The following is an 18,525-nucleotide window of genomic DNA, read 5'->3' on the forward strand; positions in this document are numbered from 1 at the left end:
AAAGCATTATATTATTCGCTAGTCTTTTTCTCCATTCCTTTCCTAATTCCTAACGTTCTATTTGCTTGCTTAGCCACTGCTGCTACACACTGAACAGCAATGGCTAAGGTAACACCGAGATCCTTTTCCTTTGTGGTAACTCCTAATGTGGAACCTTGCCTTATGTAGCTATAGTTTCGGTGATTTTTTTTCCTACATGCATCACTTTGTACTTGCTCATATTTAAATGTCATCTGTCATTTGGATGCCCAGTCTCTCTTTAAGGTCCCCTTGCAGTTTTTCCAAGCACTTCTGTCTAATTCAGTTGAGCTAATTGGTGAGTGCTCTGTATAGCAATATTTGGAAGATGGGTTTTTTTTTTTGTGATGGGGGGGGGGGGGTACACTAATATATCAGAAGTGCTGTGACTTCCAAGCGTATGATTACCTTGCCTCCCCCTTTGAACTAGAAGCAAAAAAAGAAAACCCTAGAGCAAGCAAATAATTGCCTTAAACTCCCCTTATACTAAAGCAATAAAAAAAAAAATAACCTAGTTATCCTAGCAACATAAAATTATACATTTTTTTAACTCGGGGGGGGGGGGGGGGGGGAGCACTCAATAGAAATAAAGCCTGAAAAATTAAGCTAGTTGATGATGGCTCCCTCATCTGGTTTGCTGTGGATGCTCTGTCTTTTTTTTCTCAGCATACCATTTTACCAGTTCCACTTTTCCTTTTTAAACCAAGAAACGCCATCTAATTTTCTCTGAAACATAATCCCAGCAATGTATTCATTCATCTTTCTCCATTTCAGCAACAGATAGTATGCCAGCTAAGAAAAACCATCAGAGTGAGGAAGAAGAGGAGGAGGAGGAAGAGGATGATGATGATGATGATGAAGATTATGAAGAACCATCCTCCAAAAAGCGAAAACATTCAGGTAGTTACATGCATTCTTTTTTTCTTTAAGGTGGCTGCCTCTCGCCATGACTGAACTGCCAACAAGTCCTTTAGGGCTTAACTTTTGGTACAGATGTGTTCTGTATCAAAATTCTGGCACTTTCTCAATAGTATTTCCCATGGATTCGTACTAAGTGGGTCACATAACTCTCAGCTTGGTGCCAGAGGAGTTTTACCCTCTGAGTTCTATACTAGGAAGATGGATGCAGTTTTCACAAATTAGAAACTGGAATATTTTTAGGATAACTGTACTGGACCCTTGTCATATATCGACATGCCTTTTTGGTCTATATACTTGGTGGACAATATTCAGCCAGTGAGGGTCAGCATTTTTTTTAAACACTGACTGTCGCCAGCTAGATTAGCCCTCAATATTCAGTGCCAGGTCATATCTGGTCACTGGCACTGAATATCCAGGGCTAACAGAGAGGGCCCTGGCCGCTGGAGCTTATGCGGGTCCTGGTCAATTTTCACTGAATATTGCCAGCACCCACATAACCCTGGGCTCCTCCCTAACACCGCCCTCTCTACCACCCCTGACCTGCCTACAATTTTGGGATTGGTCAGAGGTGATATTTAGTGGCTCTGTCCCGTTTTAGTGCCGCTGAATATTGGGTGTTAGGCAGCAACAGGCAATTTAAGCGGGCAGTTTCCTATGTTACTGGGCCGTTTTTAGGCCCTGACTCCAGTTGCGTTCTTTCTGGGTTTTTTCCTCTGGTGCCTTACCCCTTTATGTGGCATCATCACGTTGTTTGATTTGGTTGCGGAGGTTTTTCTTTCCATGTCCACCAAAGTACACAGTGGCTTTAAGCACTATACCTGGTGCATTCGGACCATCTCTTTTAAGGACACCAAAGTTTTGGTGTCTTCAGTGACTGGGGCCCGACCATAGCCCTGCTAACTGTGTTCTGTGTCTTCGTATGACGAAAAAGAACCAGTTAGCCAGAGAGGCTCAATGAGAATTTTTGGAGCCTGGTCCAATTCCTCGAAATCTGCATTAGGAGGTCAGTGGTGTCGGCATCAATTTTGGGTGTTGCATTGGGAGCATTAGTACATATGGCTGCTAGACCTGTGGAGACTGGGAGCAGTGGTGTATCGAGTGGGTCTTCACCTGCTTTGATGCAGACTGCTGTACAGGGTCCCCGGGACTGACCTGTTTTCAGACCTGACCCCGAGGCGTTGTGAGGATTCAATGTCGTCCTTGTTGGCACCAAGGAGCTTTGATGACCGTCTTCAGGTGAAGGCTAAGAAGCATAGACATCGATCTCCCTTGATACATGGTGCCAGGAGCTCTGGGGCATCGAGGGATTCGGCACCCGAGAAGGGTTGGCACCAGGAGGCCTGCTCCCCCTCCATACAAGAGATGCTGGCACATCGGTCTCCCAGCAGCCAAGACCAGGCTCCCGTCTCAACTTCAGTGGTTCTGCAGACTGTCTCTGAGTTGATGCCCCTGCCTTTCTCAGTGTTAGCCCTCAATGAGCGCATCTGGGCCTTGCTTCCTCAGCTGCTGGCTGACTTCATGGAGTGCAGGAGTAGCCTAGTGGTTAGTGCAGTGGACTTTGATCCTGGGGAACTGAGTTCAATTCCCACTGCAGCTCCTTGTGACTCTGGGCAAGTCACTTAACCCTCCATTGCCCCTGGTATAAAATAAGTACCTGAATGTATGTAAACCGCTTTGAATGTAGTTGCAAAAACCTCAGAAAGACGGTATATCAAGTCCCATTTCCATTTCCCTTTCATGCAACTGACTGCATTGGCATCGGGGGTGCTTGTGCCTAACTCGACTCCCGTTGCAGTCACGCTTAGCTCTTAGCCTGCGATGTGGCCTCTGATGCCAGTTTTGTGTGCGGCTCCAATGAGTCCTATGGTATCCCCTCCCCTCCACTGGAAAGGAGAAAATTTCCCCTCCTTTTTTTTAAGGAAATGGCGGGAGCCATTCTATTTCCTTTGTAGGTGGAGAATTAGCCCAGGGCCAAGATGCTATAAGTTGTCTCCTAGAGAGGCTGTGTATGTGCCGCTGCACGAGATACTTCAGGATGTTCTCATATATTGGGAGTTCCTCTGTCTTGGTACTGCCCAAGAAGATTGATACCATGTACGGGATCCAAAGTACACTTGGATTTGATAAGCCTTAGTTGCCTCATCATTCCATGGTGGTTGAATCCACCTTCAAAAGGGCCAGGAGTTCTAGAGACTATGCTTCGGTGCCCCCCGGACAGAAGGACTAGGACCTTGGTCTCCTTTTGGAGGAAGATGTTCCAAGCTTCTATGCTTATCTCATGTATACAGTCGTACCAGCTCTTCACGAGCTTCTACTTACGGGACTCTGTGCGCAAGATGCTTGTCTTGTCTGACTCTGTCCCACTGGAGCAAGCCGAGTTGCTTTGCCGATTGGCCAAGCAGAGGAAGGCGTGTTGTAAATTCTTGGCCAGAGGCGCTTATGACACTTTTGATGTGGCATCCAGATCTATGCCCAAAGTATAGAGATAACAGGCTCTCATGGCTTTATGTGTCTGACTTGGAGCCAGTGGTTCAGCAGAGGTTGGCGGATGCCCCGTGCCTGGGGCATAACACATGGGGAAAAAAAAATCATAATTGTAGGTACACATCCTGGGTTCTATATTAAGAGTTACCACTTAGCAAAAAGATTGTAGAGTCTTTGTGGGAAAGCCACTTTCAAATCATCAGCTTGGTGTGCAGCAGTGGCCAAGATAACAAATAGAATAGAAAACAATAGAATAGGGAAAATAATAATGTCTGTATTGTGTGCATTTTTGAAATTCTCTCACAAAAAGATATAACAGTACTAGAAGGTGCAGAGAAGGTCAACAAAAATGATAAAAGGTATGGAACGCCTTGGGTTAGTTCTCATTAGCTTAAAGAAAGATCTTCAAAAGCATGGGTAGGGTAAATTAATACGAGATGGGCAACAATTTTCAATCGCAATTAGTCATGCCATGCATTTTGGCCGTTTCCTACTGGCTCTCTCATATTGAGCATAAAATCTCACTCACCCTTTGTTTGTCTCATGCCCTCCTCTCCAGCCTTCACCCAGTTCCTCTCATGCACCCTTCTTTCCATGTTCACGTCAACAGCAGGGCTCGGACTCCGCATTTTCTTGTCTTCCTTGCTGCCTCAAAGTCCTTTTTCTTCCCCTGCATGGTGATCAGGCTCTGCGGATACTTGAGCCATGCTGTGCAGGAAGTATCATGGTTTCAAGTCCTGTGAGACTTCCCCAGATCCCTGCATAGCGCGGCTCAAGTATCTGCAGACCATGATGGCTGTGAAGGGGAAGGAAAAGGACTTTGAAGTAGCGAGGATATTTCTGGGATAAGCTGCTTAAAATGTTTTGTACTTTTTTGGGATCTTGCCAGGTATTTGTGCCCTTTGGTCTGTCCCAGTATGGCAGTACTTATGTACTTATGAGGAAGAAGAGAAAATGCGGAGTCCGAGCCCCGCTGTTGAGGTAAACGTGGGGGAAGGGGGTGGGTATGCGTTAAAAAAAAAAATCAGCTGGCGTTAAAATGCTATTAATGCATTAATCGTCCACCCCTACTCTTATCACGTGATATTTGAACTTGGGGGACATTCCACAAAACTAACTTGGCAGATTTAAATTTAATTCAATACTTGTTCTCTGGTAACAAACGTTTAAACCATGGAATTGTCGCCAGAGAGTGTGATTAAGGCTTGTAGTGTAGCTGAGTTGACCAAAAAAAGTTTTGGGTAAGAATTTTTTTTTCTAGAGAACAGTTCTAAATAATTATTAGCCAAAAACACTTGGATATCTCTGCTTCCTACTTCTGGAAGTGAGTGATAGGAAGTGTCTGCTGGCTTTTTCCGACCCAGGCTTGCTATTGTTAGAAACAGGATTCTGGGCTTGGTAGACATTTAGTTGTTCTCAGCATAATGTGTCTTAGGTTCTTAATACTTGCTGATGTTTTCTGCTTTAATAGGTTGGAAAAAGCGTGCCAGTACTAAGAAGAGCCCAAAACGCAAAGGGAGTTATGTTCCAAAAGAGCCTCCTTCATATCCTGCAGGTAGGGGGTGAATGCAGCAGTGGTAGTTGTGGTATTGAAGGGAGGGTGATGTCTTTATTAGTTATGGCACTTTTCATGGGCAGGTGCATGATGAAACTTTCTAACTATGGCAAAACATAATATGTTAGACTGGAGTTTATTTCTGTGTGTGTGTGTGTGTGTGTGTTTTTTTTTTTTTTTTTCCTTTTGTGGAGTGGTTTAGAGGACCTATTCATGGACCATCCAACTCAGAATGTATTGCTTTTCTAGAGTTAGTTGAATGGAAAACACTTTCCCTTGGCAATATGGGATCATGTGACTTATGCTCCATGGGAGTAATTTATAAAACCTTTCTCTTATATAAAGCTTGTTTTACACTTAGAGAATGGTTATTATAAAATTGCATGTGGGTGTATCTTTAAAAAAAAAAAAACTGCACTAAAAACGTTATGTGGCCAATGCATAGGCATTCCCAGGGGTGTTCTTTGGACAGAGTTGCAATGTGTATACACATTTTATAGAATACATTTGCATGCACACACACAGTTATATCTTCTTTGGAGCAAGGCTAAATCTATGTAAGAGAATTTGTGTGTTACTGGGACTGATTCCGGGTGCCTGTTTTATAAAGGCACATATCAACTTTGGGAGCCTTAATAAAATAGGCTTATTTTTGGACTTTTCACATAGGTTCCCTGTTAAATAACTAGTTCTTGCACATGGTGACTGCTGAATGTGCCTGAGACTTGTGCGTTCTGAATGAAGAATGAGGGCTGGATATTTGTATGGTAATCTATGTTCTTCTTAACCTCAGCTGAAGATGTTCTCCTTACCTTTGACCTATTTTTGAGGTGATTAAATACACACTCCCTTTAATTGACATATTGATTCTAGTTTTAGCTCACATTGAGGATAATTTTATTAGGGACTTGAGCAATGTGCTCAAGTAGGCTCTTTATTATCCGGGGTATACATGCATACAAGAGTAGACACTTAGAGGTCCTTTTACTAAGGTACGCCAGTGGATTTAACCTGTCCCTGCCACAAGTAATCTCCTCCATCCCAGCCCCTGACCCACCTAGTCCTTGCCTCACCGCAGTCACCTTGCCCCCCCCCTCCCAAGAAAGAGATCTGCATGAAATATTTATTTCATTATTTTAACTTATGAAAACCACTTGTCCCTGAAACATGCTCAAAACAGAATAATCACAAAAGAGATGAGGTAAAGATGTGATTCCATGCACCCCAATGAAAAGAGTTTAATTTTACTTCCAATCTTTATAACACCAGGCTTCCCAAGGGAGATTACAACAGTTAAGATGAATTCATCAGTAAATAGGATATCCTTACTGAAATTTGGCCATATTACTTTATTGTACAGAACAGTGTAATAAAATGAGCACAAAATACAGACTTTAGTAGTGCCGTTTCCACCAGCAGTAATTTTTGAAGCTGTTTTAAGTGTTCTGTTTTTATTTCATGATATTTATATTTATTCGTGGGAAGCTTTCGAATAAATTCAAAAGCTGTCAAATAAGTAAAAAAAAAAAAAAAAAAAAAAAAAAAAGGAGGAAATACCCACATGCCATCTTTATTCTTTTGATGTAGGCACATGGAAAAAAAAAGATTTTAAATGCTTCCAATTTCAAGCTAATTCATGTTTAATGTGGGATGTAAATGTCATAAATAAATAAATAGAAACTCTGAATGTTGAGCACCTGATTCTTATAACATGATGTCTGTTTTAGTGACTCATTATCAGGAGAAAAAAATATCTGCACGAATATGACAGTGCTAGGGTGCCCCTATAACCAGCTCCTCCAAATGACACACTGATTATGATTTATAACAAAATACTACTCTACCTGTGAAAAGTTATTCCATTATTATACGGCCTCTGTGTACATCTGTATGCTGCACAAGCGGGCATGTTTGAAAATATAAATGAGAATAAATAAAAATGCTGCCAATAATAAACAACAACAATGTGGATTCAGCAGCTCATAGGTTTGTTTGCTTTTGTTTTGAGTGTATAGCGATGACTGCTGCGTTAGGAAGGGGAAACAGAGATTGGTCCAATTGGCTTCAACTCCCTCCCACATACAACATCCATCCACGTCTCCTCCCCTGGGTGCCCTCTCCGCACATACCTCGTCACCCTGGTGGTCTAGTAGCTTGCTTAGGGGCAGGAAAGATCCCCACTCTTTCCTGCCCGCTACCGCTGATCTTCGCCACTTGTTTAAGGTGGCTACCAAGACTTCAAGTGGCAGTCTTGCAAGATTTCCACTGAAGTCTCATGAAGCCGCCTCTTAAAGTCTTGGCAGCCATTTAAAACAACAAGCAGCAACAGGGAGAGTTTCAGTGGCAGCGGGCAGGAAAGAGTGAGGATCTTTCCTGCCCCGAAGCAAGCTACTTAGACCACTAGGGTAATCGGAGGTATATATGGGGAGGAAAAGTAAAGCTTGGTTTGTTTTATCATTCTGTGGGTTCATCCCCATAGGATCTCCGTGGACCTGGAGGGGATCCTCGTGGTACCCAAGGGATTCCCCTATCCACGTTCACGTGCAGCTCTCTAGTTTAAAGCTGTTACAGAGAAAAGACTGTTCCTTCTTTAGTTAGCACACAGAGAAGTTAACCTGCAGCGATGTGGCCAGCTACTTTTAAAATTTGCTGTTCTGGGCTCTGATTGGCCTAGGAGCTCAAATTCAGCTAGATTGTACTGGATTTTTCTCCAGTCTTAGCTAGGGAGAAGAGTGAAAAAGATCTCTGGCATCGGCGTTTAAGAAGGAGATAGAGCAGCTTTTAAACTAGAAATGGGGGGAAGGCCGACAGTCGCTCAAAAGAGCATGGTTCGGGATAAGGTATCTTTCAAAGATATCACCATAACAGGGAAGATAGAGTATCCTGATAGTGAGGTTGCAAAAGAGATTGTAGTAGATCGGGTATCTTTAAATAACAATAAAAATCAGACAAAAGATTGCCAATTAATACTGTCAAGTACTAAGCATGATGTACTTGGGAACAACAAACATAGTTTGAAATGTCTATATGCGAATGCCAGGAGCCTAAGAAATAAGATGGGGGAGTTGGAATATATTGCACTAAATGAAAAATCAGATATAATAGGCATCTCTGAGACCTGGTGGAAGGAGGATAACCAGTGGGACACTGTCATACCGGGGTACAAATTATATCGTAGTGATAGGGTGAATCGGATTGGTGGAGGGGTAGCATTGTATATTAACGAGAGCCTTGAATCAAATAGATTGAAAATTCTGCAGGAAACAAAACACTCCTTGGAATCACTGTGGATTGAAATTCCATGTGCAAAGGGGAAAAGGATAGTGATAGGAGTGTACTACCGTCCGCCTGGCCAGGACGAACAGACGGATGCGGAAATGTTAAAGGAAATCAGGGACGCAAACAAACTGGGCAACACAATAATAATGGGGGATTTCAATTACCCGCATATAGACTGGGTTAATGTAACATCTGTACACGCAAGGGACATAAGATTTCTTGATGAAATCAAGGACAGCTTCATGGAACAGCTAGTTCAGGAGCCGACAAGAGAAGGAAAAATACTAGACTTAGTCCTTAGTGGTGCTCATGATCTAGTGCAGGGGGTAACGATACGAGGGCCGCTTGATAACAGTGATCATAATATGATCGGTTTTGACATTGGCATTGAAGGAAGTGAAACGAGGAAATCAAGTACGCTAGCGTTTAACTATAGAAAAGGTGATTACGACAAAATGAGAAAAATGGTGAAAAAAAGACTGAAAGGAGCAGCTCGCAGAGTAAAAAAACTTGCATCAGGCGTGGATGCTGTTTAAAAACACCATCCTGGAGGTTCAGGACAAATATATTCCACGTATTAGAAAAAAGGGAAAAAAGACTAAACGTCAGCCGGCGTGGCTAAACAGTAAGATAAAGGAAATCATTAGAGCCAAAAAACAATCCTTCAGAAAGTGGAGAAGAGAACCAACTGAAAGTAACAGGATAGATCATAAGGAATGCCAAGCCAAATGCAAAGCGGAGATAAGGAGGGCAAAAAAGGACTTTGAGAAGAAATTGGCGTTGGAAGCAAAAATACATAGTAAAAATTTTTTTAGATACATTAAAAGCAGGAAACCGGCCAAAGAGTCGGTTGGGCCGCTGGACGAAAATGGTGTTAAAGGGGCGATCAAGGAGGACAAAGCCGTAGCGGAGAAATTAAATGAATTCTTTGCTTCGGTCTTCACCGAGGAGGATTTGGGGGGGACACCGGTGCCGGAAAGAATATTTGAAGCGGGGGAGTCGGAGAAACTAAACAAATTCTCTGTAACCTTGGAGGATGTAATGGGTCAGTTCAGCAAGCTGAAGAGTAGTAAATCACCGGGACCTGATGGTATTCATCCCAGAGTATTAATAGAACTAAAAAATGAACTTGCGGAGCTACTGTTAGAAATATGCAATCTGTCCCTAAAATCGAGTGTAGTACCGGAAGACTGGAGGGTAGCCAATGTTACTCCGATTTTTAAGAAGGGTTCCAGAGGAGATCCGGGAAATTATAGACCGGTGAGTCTGACGTCGGTGCCGGGCAAGATGGTGGAGGCTATTATTAAGAATAAAATTGCAGAGCATATACAAAAACATGGACTGATGAGACAAAGTCAGCACGGATTTAGTGAAGGGAAGTCTTGCCTCACCAATCTAATGCATTTTTTTGAGGGGGTAAGCAAACATGTGGACAATGGGGAGCCGGTTGATATTGTATATCTGGATTTTCAGAAGGCGTTTGACAAAGTGCCGCACGAAAGACTCCTGAAGAAATTGCAGAGTCATGGAATTGGAGGTAGGGTATTATTATGGATTAAGAACTGGTTGAAAGATAGGAAGCAGAGAGTAGGATTGCGTGGCCAGTATTCTCAGTGGAGGAGGGTAGTTAGTGGGGTCCCGCAGGGGTCTGTGCTGGGTCCGTTGCTTTTTAATGTATTTATAAATGACCTAGAGATGGGAATAACTAGTGAGGTAATTAAATTCGCCGATGACACAAAATTATTCAGGGTCGTCAAGTCGCAGGAGGAATGTGAACGATTACAGGAGGACCTTGCGAGACTGGGAGAATGGGCGTGCAAGTGGCAGATGAAGTTCAATGTTGACAAGTGCAAAGTGATGCATGTGGGTAAGAGGAACCCAAATTATAGCTACGTCTTGCAAGGTTCCGCGTTAGGAGTTACGGATCAAGAAAGGGATCTGGGTGTCGTCGTCGATGATACGCTGAAACCTTCTGCTCAGTGTGCTGCTGCGGCTAGGAAAGCAAATAGAATGTTGGGTGTTATTAGGAAGGGTATGGAGTCCAGGTGTGCGGATGTTATAATGCCGTTGTATCGCTCCATGGTGCGACCGCACCTGGAGTATTGTGTTCAGTACTGGTCTCCGTATCTCAAAAAAGATATAGTAGAATTGGAAAAGGTACAGCGAAGGGCGACGAAAATGATAGTGGGGATGGGACGACTTTCCTATGAAGAGAGGCTGAGAAGGCTAGGGCTTTTCAGCTTGGAGAAGAGACGGCTGAGGGGAGATATGATAGAAGTGTATAAAATAATGAGTGGAATGGATCGGGTGGATGTGAAGCGACTGTTCACGCTATCCAAAAATAATAGGACTAGAGGGCATGAGTTGAAGCTACAGTGTGGTAAATTTAAAACTAATCGGAGAAAATTTTTCTTCACCCAACGTGTAATTAGACTCTGGAATTCGTTGCCGGAGAACGTGGTACGGGCGGTTAGCTTGACGGAGTTTAAAAAGGGGTTAGATAGATTCCTAAAGGACAAGTCCATAGACCGCTATTAAATGGACTTGGAAAAATTCCGCATTTTTAGGTATAACTTGTCTGGAATGTTTTTACGTTTGGGGAGCGTGCCAGGTGCCCTTGACCTGGATTGGCCACTGTCGGTGACAGGATGCTGGGCTAGATGGACCTTTGGTCTTTCCCAGTATGGCACTACTTATGTACTTATTAGGCCCTGTGAACAGTTATAATTGTTATCCTGTGAGCAGCTATTTGTGCTGAACTCCCCAGGTACTATTTAGAAAGTAAACAAATGTTTAGGTAGTGTTATAATTGATCCATATTTCAGTTACCTGTTGTTATTTTGCTGATTACATCTTTTCTGTTCATTGTTCTAATTTTTCATGACAATAAACTTTTAGTTTATTGCCTCTGCTTGTCTGGACTGACTAAGAATCCTGACGGTTTGTGTGTTAGGTCTGTGAGTGGAACTGTGGGACCACTGAAAGTGTGGCCTCAGTAACCTAGGAATCACTGAGGATAATTTGAGAGTGGGAGACTCACCCAGAGGCGGTTGGGACCCAGTCGTTGGGAGGAGGGTGCTAGTGTGGAGCACAAGCAGCTATGCTGGGGATAGACTCTCTTAAGTGGCCATGGGGTAGCCCCAAGTGGGTGGCTGCGCTTCATGATGGACCCCAGTCTTTCTTTTTTGGTGGCAGTGTGCTGGGATTGACAGACTCAGTGCATGAGTGAGGGTCACCAACCACCGAGTGGTTCAGAGCTTTTTTTTTTTTTTTTTTTTTTTACCTGCAACCTCCAGACATAGAGCACAGTGAATGAGTACAGCAGTATCAGGGTCCCTTTTCTGTTGTTTTTGTTTTTTTTGGTCGTTTTAGGAGAATAGCAGTGCTCTGATAGCGACTGGTAGCAGACCTCAGACACCGGCTATGCCTGACCTAACACAGGAGCGACCAGATGACCTCAGCGGAGAGGAGCTGCAGGACCGGCCTGCTCAGAGTTCTCCTGTGGGGAGAGCAGACTCCTTATGGGCAGAGGCCTGTGAGATCTGGCAGACCTACATGGTAGATCGACAGTTGCTATACCAGCTGTGACGTGAGGAGTGTGAATTCCAGCTGCAGAAAATGAAGTTTGAGATGACTCGTATCCAGGGCTACAGCCCAATCCCTGTGTCGAGGTCTGATGCAGGATCCACAGCCGGGATCAGGCCCAACTTGTTTGCTCAGTTTGTTGATACCAAAGGTGACATAGATGGATATCTAACTGCCTTTGAAAAAATTGCTGCCTCAGAAAGACTGGGCGCATTATCCTGGAGGAAAGCTCACTGGTAGAGCACTTGTGGCATTCCAAGGTCTGTCCATGGAGATGTGCTCCTAGCTCGAGGAAGTGCACAAAGCTTTGTTAACCATTATGCCACTACTACTACTTATCACTTCTATAGCGCTACAAGGCATATGCAGCGCTGTACATCATACAGAGCTCACAATCTAAATAGTTCAGACAGAACAACTAAGAGGTAAGGGATAAAAGGTACAGGGCAAGTGAGTAGTGGTTAGGAGTCGAATGCAGTGTCAAAGAGGTGGGCTTTTAGCCTGGATTTGAAAACAACCAAGGACGGGGCTAGATGTACAAGCTCGGGAAGTCTATTCCAGGCGTGAGGTGCAGTGAGAAAAAAGGAACCCCAGAGAGCTATAGATTAAAGTTCCAGAGTTAGATAATACAATGAGCTTGTGATATAGCTAAGATACCAGCACCAGTGGTGGCTCAATGGAGCTGGGGTTAAGACCCTGGAGGGCTTCCAAAACCTGATAGTCCTGGAGCAGTTTCTTCAGCGTTGTCGTCCAGAGGTGAGGGAACATATTCAAGATCACCAGCCCTGTACTCCAGGGAAGGCAGCTGAGTTGGCTGACATCTTTATGGCTAACTGTCCCTGGTTGGTAAAGAAAAGCTGTCTTTATCCACAGCAGCCAGGATCTAAGGGCAGCCCGGGTGACCGGGGCCGTGAGTATGGAGCAGCATGACCTAACTGATACACTTACTAGCTTATTTTCGAAAGGGAAGGACGTCCATCTTCCGACACAAACCGGGAGATGGGCGTCCTTTTCCCGAGGTTGCCCAAATCGGCATAATCGAAAGCCGATCTTTTTTTCCGTCCTCAACTGCTTTCCGTCGCAGGGACGACCAAAGTTCACAGGGGCGTGTCGGCAGTGTACCGAAGGTGGGACGGGGGCGTGGTTAAGAGATGGCCGTCCTCGGCCGATAATGAAAAAAAGAAGGGTGTCCCTCACGAGCATTTGGTCGACTTGGTCCCTTTTTTTTCACGACCAAGCCTCGAAAAGGTGCCCGAACTGACCAGATGACCACCGGAGGGAATCGGGGATGACCTCCCCTTACTCCCCCAGTGGTCACCAACCCCCTCCCACCCTAAAAAAAATTTAAAAAACATGACAGCTGTATGCAGGTCCCTGGAGCAGTTTTTAGTGGGTACAATGCACTTCAGGCAGGCGGACCCAGGCCCACCCCCCCCCCCCCCTGTGGTGGTAAATGTGAGCCCTCCAAAACCCACCTGAAACCCACTGTACCCACATGTAGGTGCCTTAAGGGCTATGGTAGTGGTGTACAGTTGTGTGTGTGTGTGGGGGGGGGGGGGGGTTGGGGGAATCAGCACCCAAGGTAAGGGAGCTATGCACCTGGGAGCAATTTGTGAAGTCCACTGCAATGCCCCCTAGGGTGCCTGGTTGGTGTCCACTACGAATGCTGGCTCCTCCCACGACCAAAGGGCTTGAATTTGGTCATTTTTGAGATGAGCATCCTCGGTTTCCTTTATGGCCAAAAACCAAGGATGACCATCTCTAAGGTTGACCTAAATGTTGAGATTTGGGCGTCCCTGACCGTATTTTCAAAATGAAAGATGGACGTCCATCTTGTTTCGATAATACTTGTTTCCCCGTCCCTTCGCCGGAACGTCCTTAGAGATGGATGTCCCCGTTCAATTATGCCCCTCTTATTGGTCATATTGTTGACACTGATTTGTCAGAGTCACCTGCAGAGACCTTTCCAGATATGGATACTGATATAGGACAGAGACATTCTTTTAAGGAAGCACAGTGCTCTGACCCTGACCTGGAAGCCCTGAGGCAGAAAGCTGGTCAACCAAGCAGTGAGACTTGTAAATATCATAGCCTATGGAAAGGGGACTTGTTGCACAGAGAGACTGATCCTGTTGATCCTAATAAGCCATGGACAGCAGTCAAGCAGCTTATAGTTCCTGGGGCATAACAACCCCTACAGGTTGTACATGATATTACACTAGCAGGACATCAGGAGGTGACCCGCATACATACTAGATTGACACAGAACATTTATTGGCCGGGAGTATCTTGAGCCGTAGCTGACTATTGTTGAACCTGTGATGTGTGCCAGTTGGTAAGACCCAGGATCTCTCCTGAACTCCCCTGAAACCTTTACCCATTGTCAGTGAGCTCTTTGAGAGAATAGCTGTGGATATAGTGGGGCCTTTAGCTGTCCCTAGCCAGACTGGGAAAAGATATATATTGACAGTGGTGGACTTTGCTATCAGATATTCTGAAGCGGAAGCCTTATCCTCCATAGAAACAGAGAGAATTGCCACTGCCTTGCTAGAAATTGTTTCCCAGGTAGGATATCCACGAGATATGCTCTCAGATCAAGGGACACAGTTTGAGCTGATCCAGAATCTGTGGACACACTGTGGCATGAATCAGTACATACTACCTCATATCACTCTGAAACTGTTGGGTTGGTGGAGAGCTTTATTGGGACATTAAAGCATATGTTAAAGACTTTCATATAGACAGGATGCCGAGACTGGGGAAAGTACTTGCCATACCTACTGTTTGCATGCAGAGAAGTACCCCAGGAGTCTACTGGGTCCTCCCCATTTGAGCTGCTTTATGACCGGAGGGTGAGAGGGCCCCTTGACCTAATAAGCGAACGTTGGGTGGGGAAAGTTGAAAGCTCTGACACCCCTGTAATTGAATATGTAGTTAATATGTGGCAGAGATTAGAAGACCTTGTGGGCTTTGTCAGAGATAACTTAAAGGCAGGCCAAATTAAGCAAAAGAACTGGTATGATCATAAGGCCCGAAATAAGAGTTTTATGAGGGCCAGCAGGTACTTGTTTTAGTCCCACTCCGTCAGAATGAACTTCAGGCTAACTGGGCGGGACCTTAAAAGGTCATAAGGCGCCTGAATGATGCAAACTGTTATATCTGTGGACTTTCAAGACAGAAATCAGTGTACCTTTCATATAAATATGTTAAAGGCGTATGCAAATCGCACAGCCATGGTACTAGCTGTGTGTAGCCTACCAGAAGTGTCAGGATATTGAGCCAATACCTGACCTTCTAGCAGAGACATTACCAGAGGAATCTGACACTGAAGATAGACATCTAAATGTATAGACTGTGGAAAAGCCTTCAGTCAAAAGGGATAGCTACAAGGACAACAGGAAACATGTATGAAAGAGACACATTTTACATGCTCAAGTATGAGAAAGATTTGAGTATGAAGAAAGAGCTAATGCAGCACCTGAAAAATAATAAGAAACTGGAACATGTACAAGTATAAAATATGGGAAAAGCTGTATCAGTAAAGCAAACGTTACAGAATATCAGAAAAACACTGATGAGCGAATATCTTTATGTCCTGGTTATGACAGTAGCTTCAACCAAGAAGAAAGTTCCACAAGAAATACAAAATTTTACCCAGGAAAGAGACCAATTTCAGGAAAAGTTTCAGTTGCCAGAAATTATTGTCAGGGCTGCATAAAATCCCTTCAGGGATAAAACCGTTTACATGCACTGAATGTAGAAAACGCTTTATTCATAAATCACAGCTAGCAAAGCACCAGAGAATCAACATTGGAGTAAAACCATTTACATGTGCTGAGCATGGTATAAGCATCTGTCAGAAGATATTCCTCATTATTCACAAAATGAAGCATACAGGATTAAAATCATGAGCATGTACTGAGTGTGTTGAAAGCTTCTGTTATAAGCACTGGAAGGACAATAAATATGGCAATGCTGATGGTCTGTCCAGAAAGGAAGAGGCAGAACCGCTCTGACATTGGACTGTCGAGATCCGGCCAGCGGTCTGTAGAGGCCGCAGTCCGGGGTCTCTCTCTTGAGACGGGAGATGTGACAATGGTGGGTTTTAACCCTATAAACAGTATTATTTCTTGACATATATTTCTCTAGTCTGGCCAGTAGGTGGTGCATGTTTTGTTTAAAGCTGTTATAGAGAAAAGACTGTTCCTTCTTTAGTTAGCACACAGAGAAGAAGTTAACCTGCAGTGATGTGGCCAGCTTCTTTTAAAATTTGCTGTTCTGGGCTCTGATTGGCACAGGAGCTCGAATTCAGCTAGAATGTTCTGGCTTTTTTTCCACTCGTAGCCAGGGAAAAGAGAGAGAGAGAGAGAGAGATCTTTTTGCTGTTAGACACTGTGAGTTATATTTGATAACCTGTGAGCAGCTATATGTCCTGAACTCCCCAGATACTGTTTAGATAGTGTTATAATTGATCCATATTTCAGTTATCTGTTACTGTTTTGCTGATTGCACCTTTTCTGTTCATTGTTCTAATTTTTCATGACAATAAACATTTTTAGTTTATTACCTCTGCTTGTCTGGACTGACTAAGAATCCTGGTGGTTTGTGTGTTGGGTCTGGGGTTGCTTTCTAGGAACTGCGGGACCACTGAGAATGTGGCCCCAGTAACCTAGGAATCACTGGGGATAATTTGAGAGTGGTAGACTCGCCCAGAGGTGGTTGGGACCCAGTCAGTGGGAGGAGGGTACTAGTGTAGAGCACAAGTGGCAGGTGCAGGCGGACCTGAGCTGTGCTGGGGCTAGACCCTCTAAGTGGCCGCAGGGTAGCACCAAGTGGATGGCTAGGCATTTTGAGACACGTGTAGTGGAATATTGCCAGTTACACATGTATGTGGAGGAGTGGCCTAGTGGTTAGGGTGCTGGACTTTGGTCCTGGGGAACTGAGGAACTGAATTTGATTCCCACTTCAGGCACAGGCAGCTCCTTGTGACTCTGGGCAAGTCACTTAATCCTCCATTGCCCCATGTAAGCCGCATTGAGCCTGCCATGAGTGGGAAAGTGCGGGGTACAAATGTAACAAAAATATTCTGGTCATTTATACTTGTGATAGAATTATCTGTTCAAGGGACATTTTTTAGCAGCCTTTTTCATGCTTGACAGAATATGCACATAAAAAAAAACCTCTTATAAAATTACACCATGCATTCAAGAGCACACAGTGACAAGAACCATGCTTACTTGTACATGATCTAGACCTGTTCTGGGGCAGAAGTTTGGTGGACCATGGCTAAGCACATACTTTATGCAATTAAAAGCCAGTTCTCAAACTAGTATAAAAGTATACAGGTTCAGCAAAGACAGCCAGAAGGGGGTATGAGAAATGATGATTGGTGGATGGGAGAAGGTGCAGAAGGATTAGATCTATTTTTTTCTTCACTCCTTATCCTGAAAAAACTACCTGGCTGAGGAGGGGGGGGGGGGGGGGGGGGGGGAGGAAGGCGGACCAATTTGTGCATCACTGTTTAAATACAGCCTTATGAGTCAGTAGTTTCCTCTAATTTTGGCCACTCAGCCACAACTATTTGAAGTTCATAGAGGTTTAAGAGGAGTCTTCTTTATTGTGGAAACTAAGAGGATTTTCATGGCTTCTGTGATAAGTGAAAGCCAGTCTGTATTAGATCTGTATCATCATGTTATGTGAAAAATGAGCTGATTTTTGTTTAAATTATTTATTTATTTATTTTAGTTGTTGCATTCTATAGTATTTGTGAACCATTTACCCATTTGTAGCCTGATTTGTGTACTGGAATTGAATTACAAGTGAGAACCATTTCCTGATGATTTAGACGGTGCTTGGGAGGAGCCGGCTGTCTTGGTACATGTGGGTGCCAATGACATAGGAAACTGTGGGAGGGAGGTTCTGGAAGCCAAATTAGGCTCTTAACATCCAAAACCTCCAGGGTAACATTTCATACGTTCTCCCTATTCCATGCATAGGATCCAAGAGGCAGAGCTCCAAAAGTATCAACGCATGGCTGAGACAGTGGTGCAGGGAAGAGGGATTTAGATTTGTTAGGAACTGGGCAACATTCTGGGGAATGGGGAGCCTGTTCCGAAAAGATGGACTCCACCTTAACTGGGATGGCGCCAGGCTGCTGGCACTAACATGTAAAAAGGAGAGAAAGCAGCTTTTAAATTATAACAGGAGGGAGAGCCAACAGTTGCTGAGGAACACGTGATTTGGAGTGAGGTGTCACTGATGGATTCTAAAGGACATTTAATCCCAATAGAGGCTTCAACAAAGGAGGAAGAATTCTCTCTTCTACTCTTAAACACTCCTGGCTACGGTTGCAAATTATCCCTGTCAACCTCTAAGCAGTGTTGGGTCTGACCGTGGAGCTGGAAGGTGTGAGCCCTTATGCTCTTTTCTAGAGCAATCAAAAGATGGCCAACGAAGCCCCTGGGTTCTTCACCTAAGCCAACTGCTGTTCCCTGAAGGTTGAGCCCCCGGGTTCAGGCAGCCAGCAGGACGTGATCCTCCAATAGGGGCACAGGACAGGTGGCAAGCACAGAGTGGTCAGAAATAAGGCACAGGTTGGGACAGGCGGCAAGGCACAATGTGATCAGAAGTCAGCACAGGTCAGAACAAGAAAGTCAAGGAAGCAGCATCAAACTCACAGATAC

At 44.3% G+C, this 18,525-nt stretch overlaps 1 protein-coding gene across 4 annotated transcripts in view; it reads left to right on the forward strand.

Annotated features, from left to right (window-relative positions):
- Positions 1-18,525, forward strand: part of ZNF512 (zinc finger protein 512) — a 99,258-nt gene that overhangs the window by 15,203 nt on the left and 65,530 nt on the right. For all 4 annotated transcript variants that reach the window (XM_030198576.1, XM_030198577.1, XM_030198579.1 and 1 more), the window contains exons 3-4: positions 793-918; positions 4,895-4,978. In XM_030198576.1, the coding sequence (XP_030054436.1) occupies positions 793-918; positions 4,895-4,978 (210 nt within the window). The remainder of the gene's footprint in view (positions 1-792; positions 919-4,894; positions 4,979-18,525) is intronic.

This window comes from Microcaecilia unicolor, chromosome 3 (assembly GCF_901765095.1).
Source record: "Microcaecilia unicolor chromosome 3, aMicUni1.1, whole genome shotgun sequence".
In the NCBI taxonomy this organism is placed as follows: domain Eukaryota; kingdom Metazoa; phylum Chordata; class Amphibia; order Gymnophiona; family Siphonopidae; genus Microcaecilia; species Microcaecilia unicolor.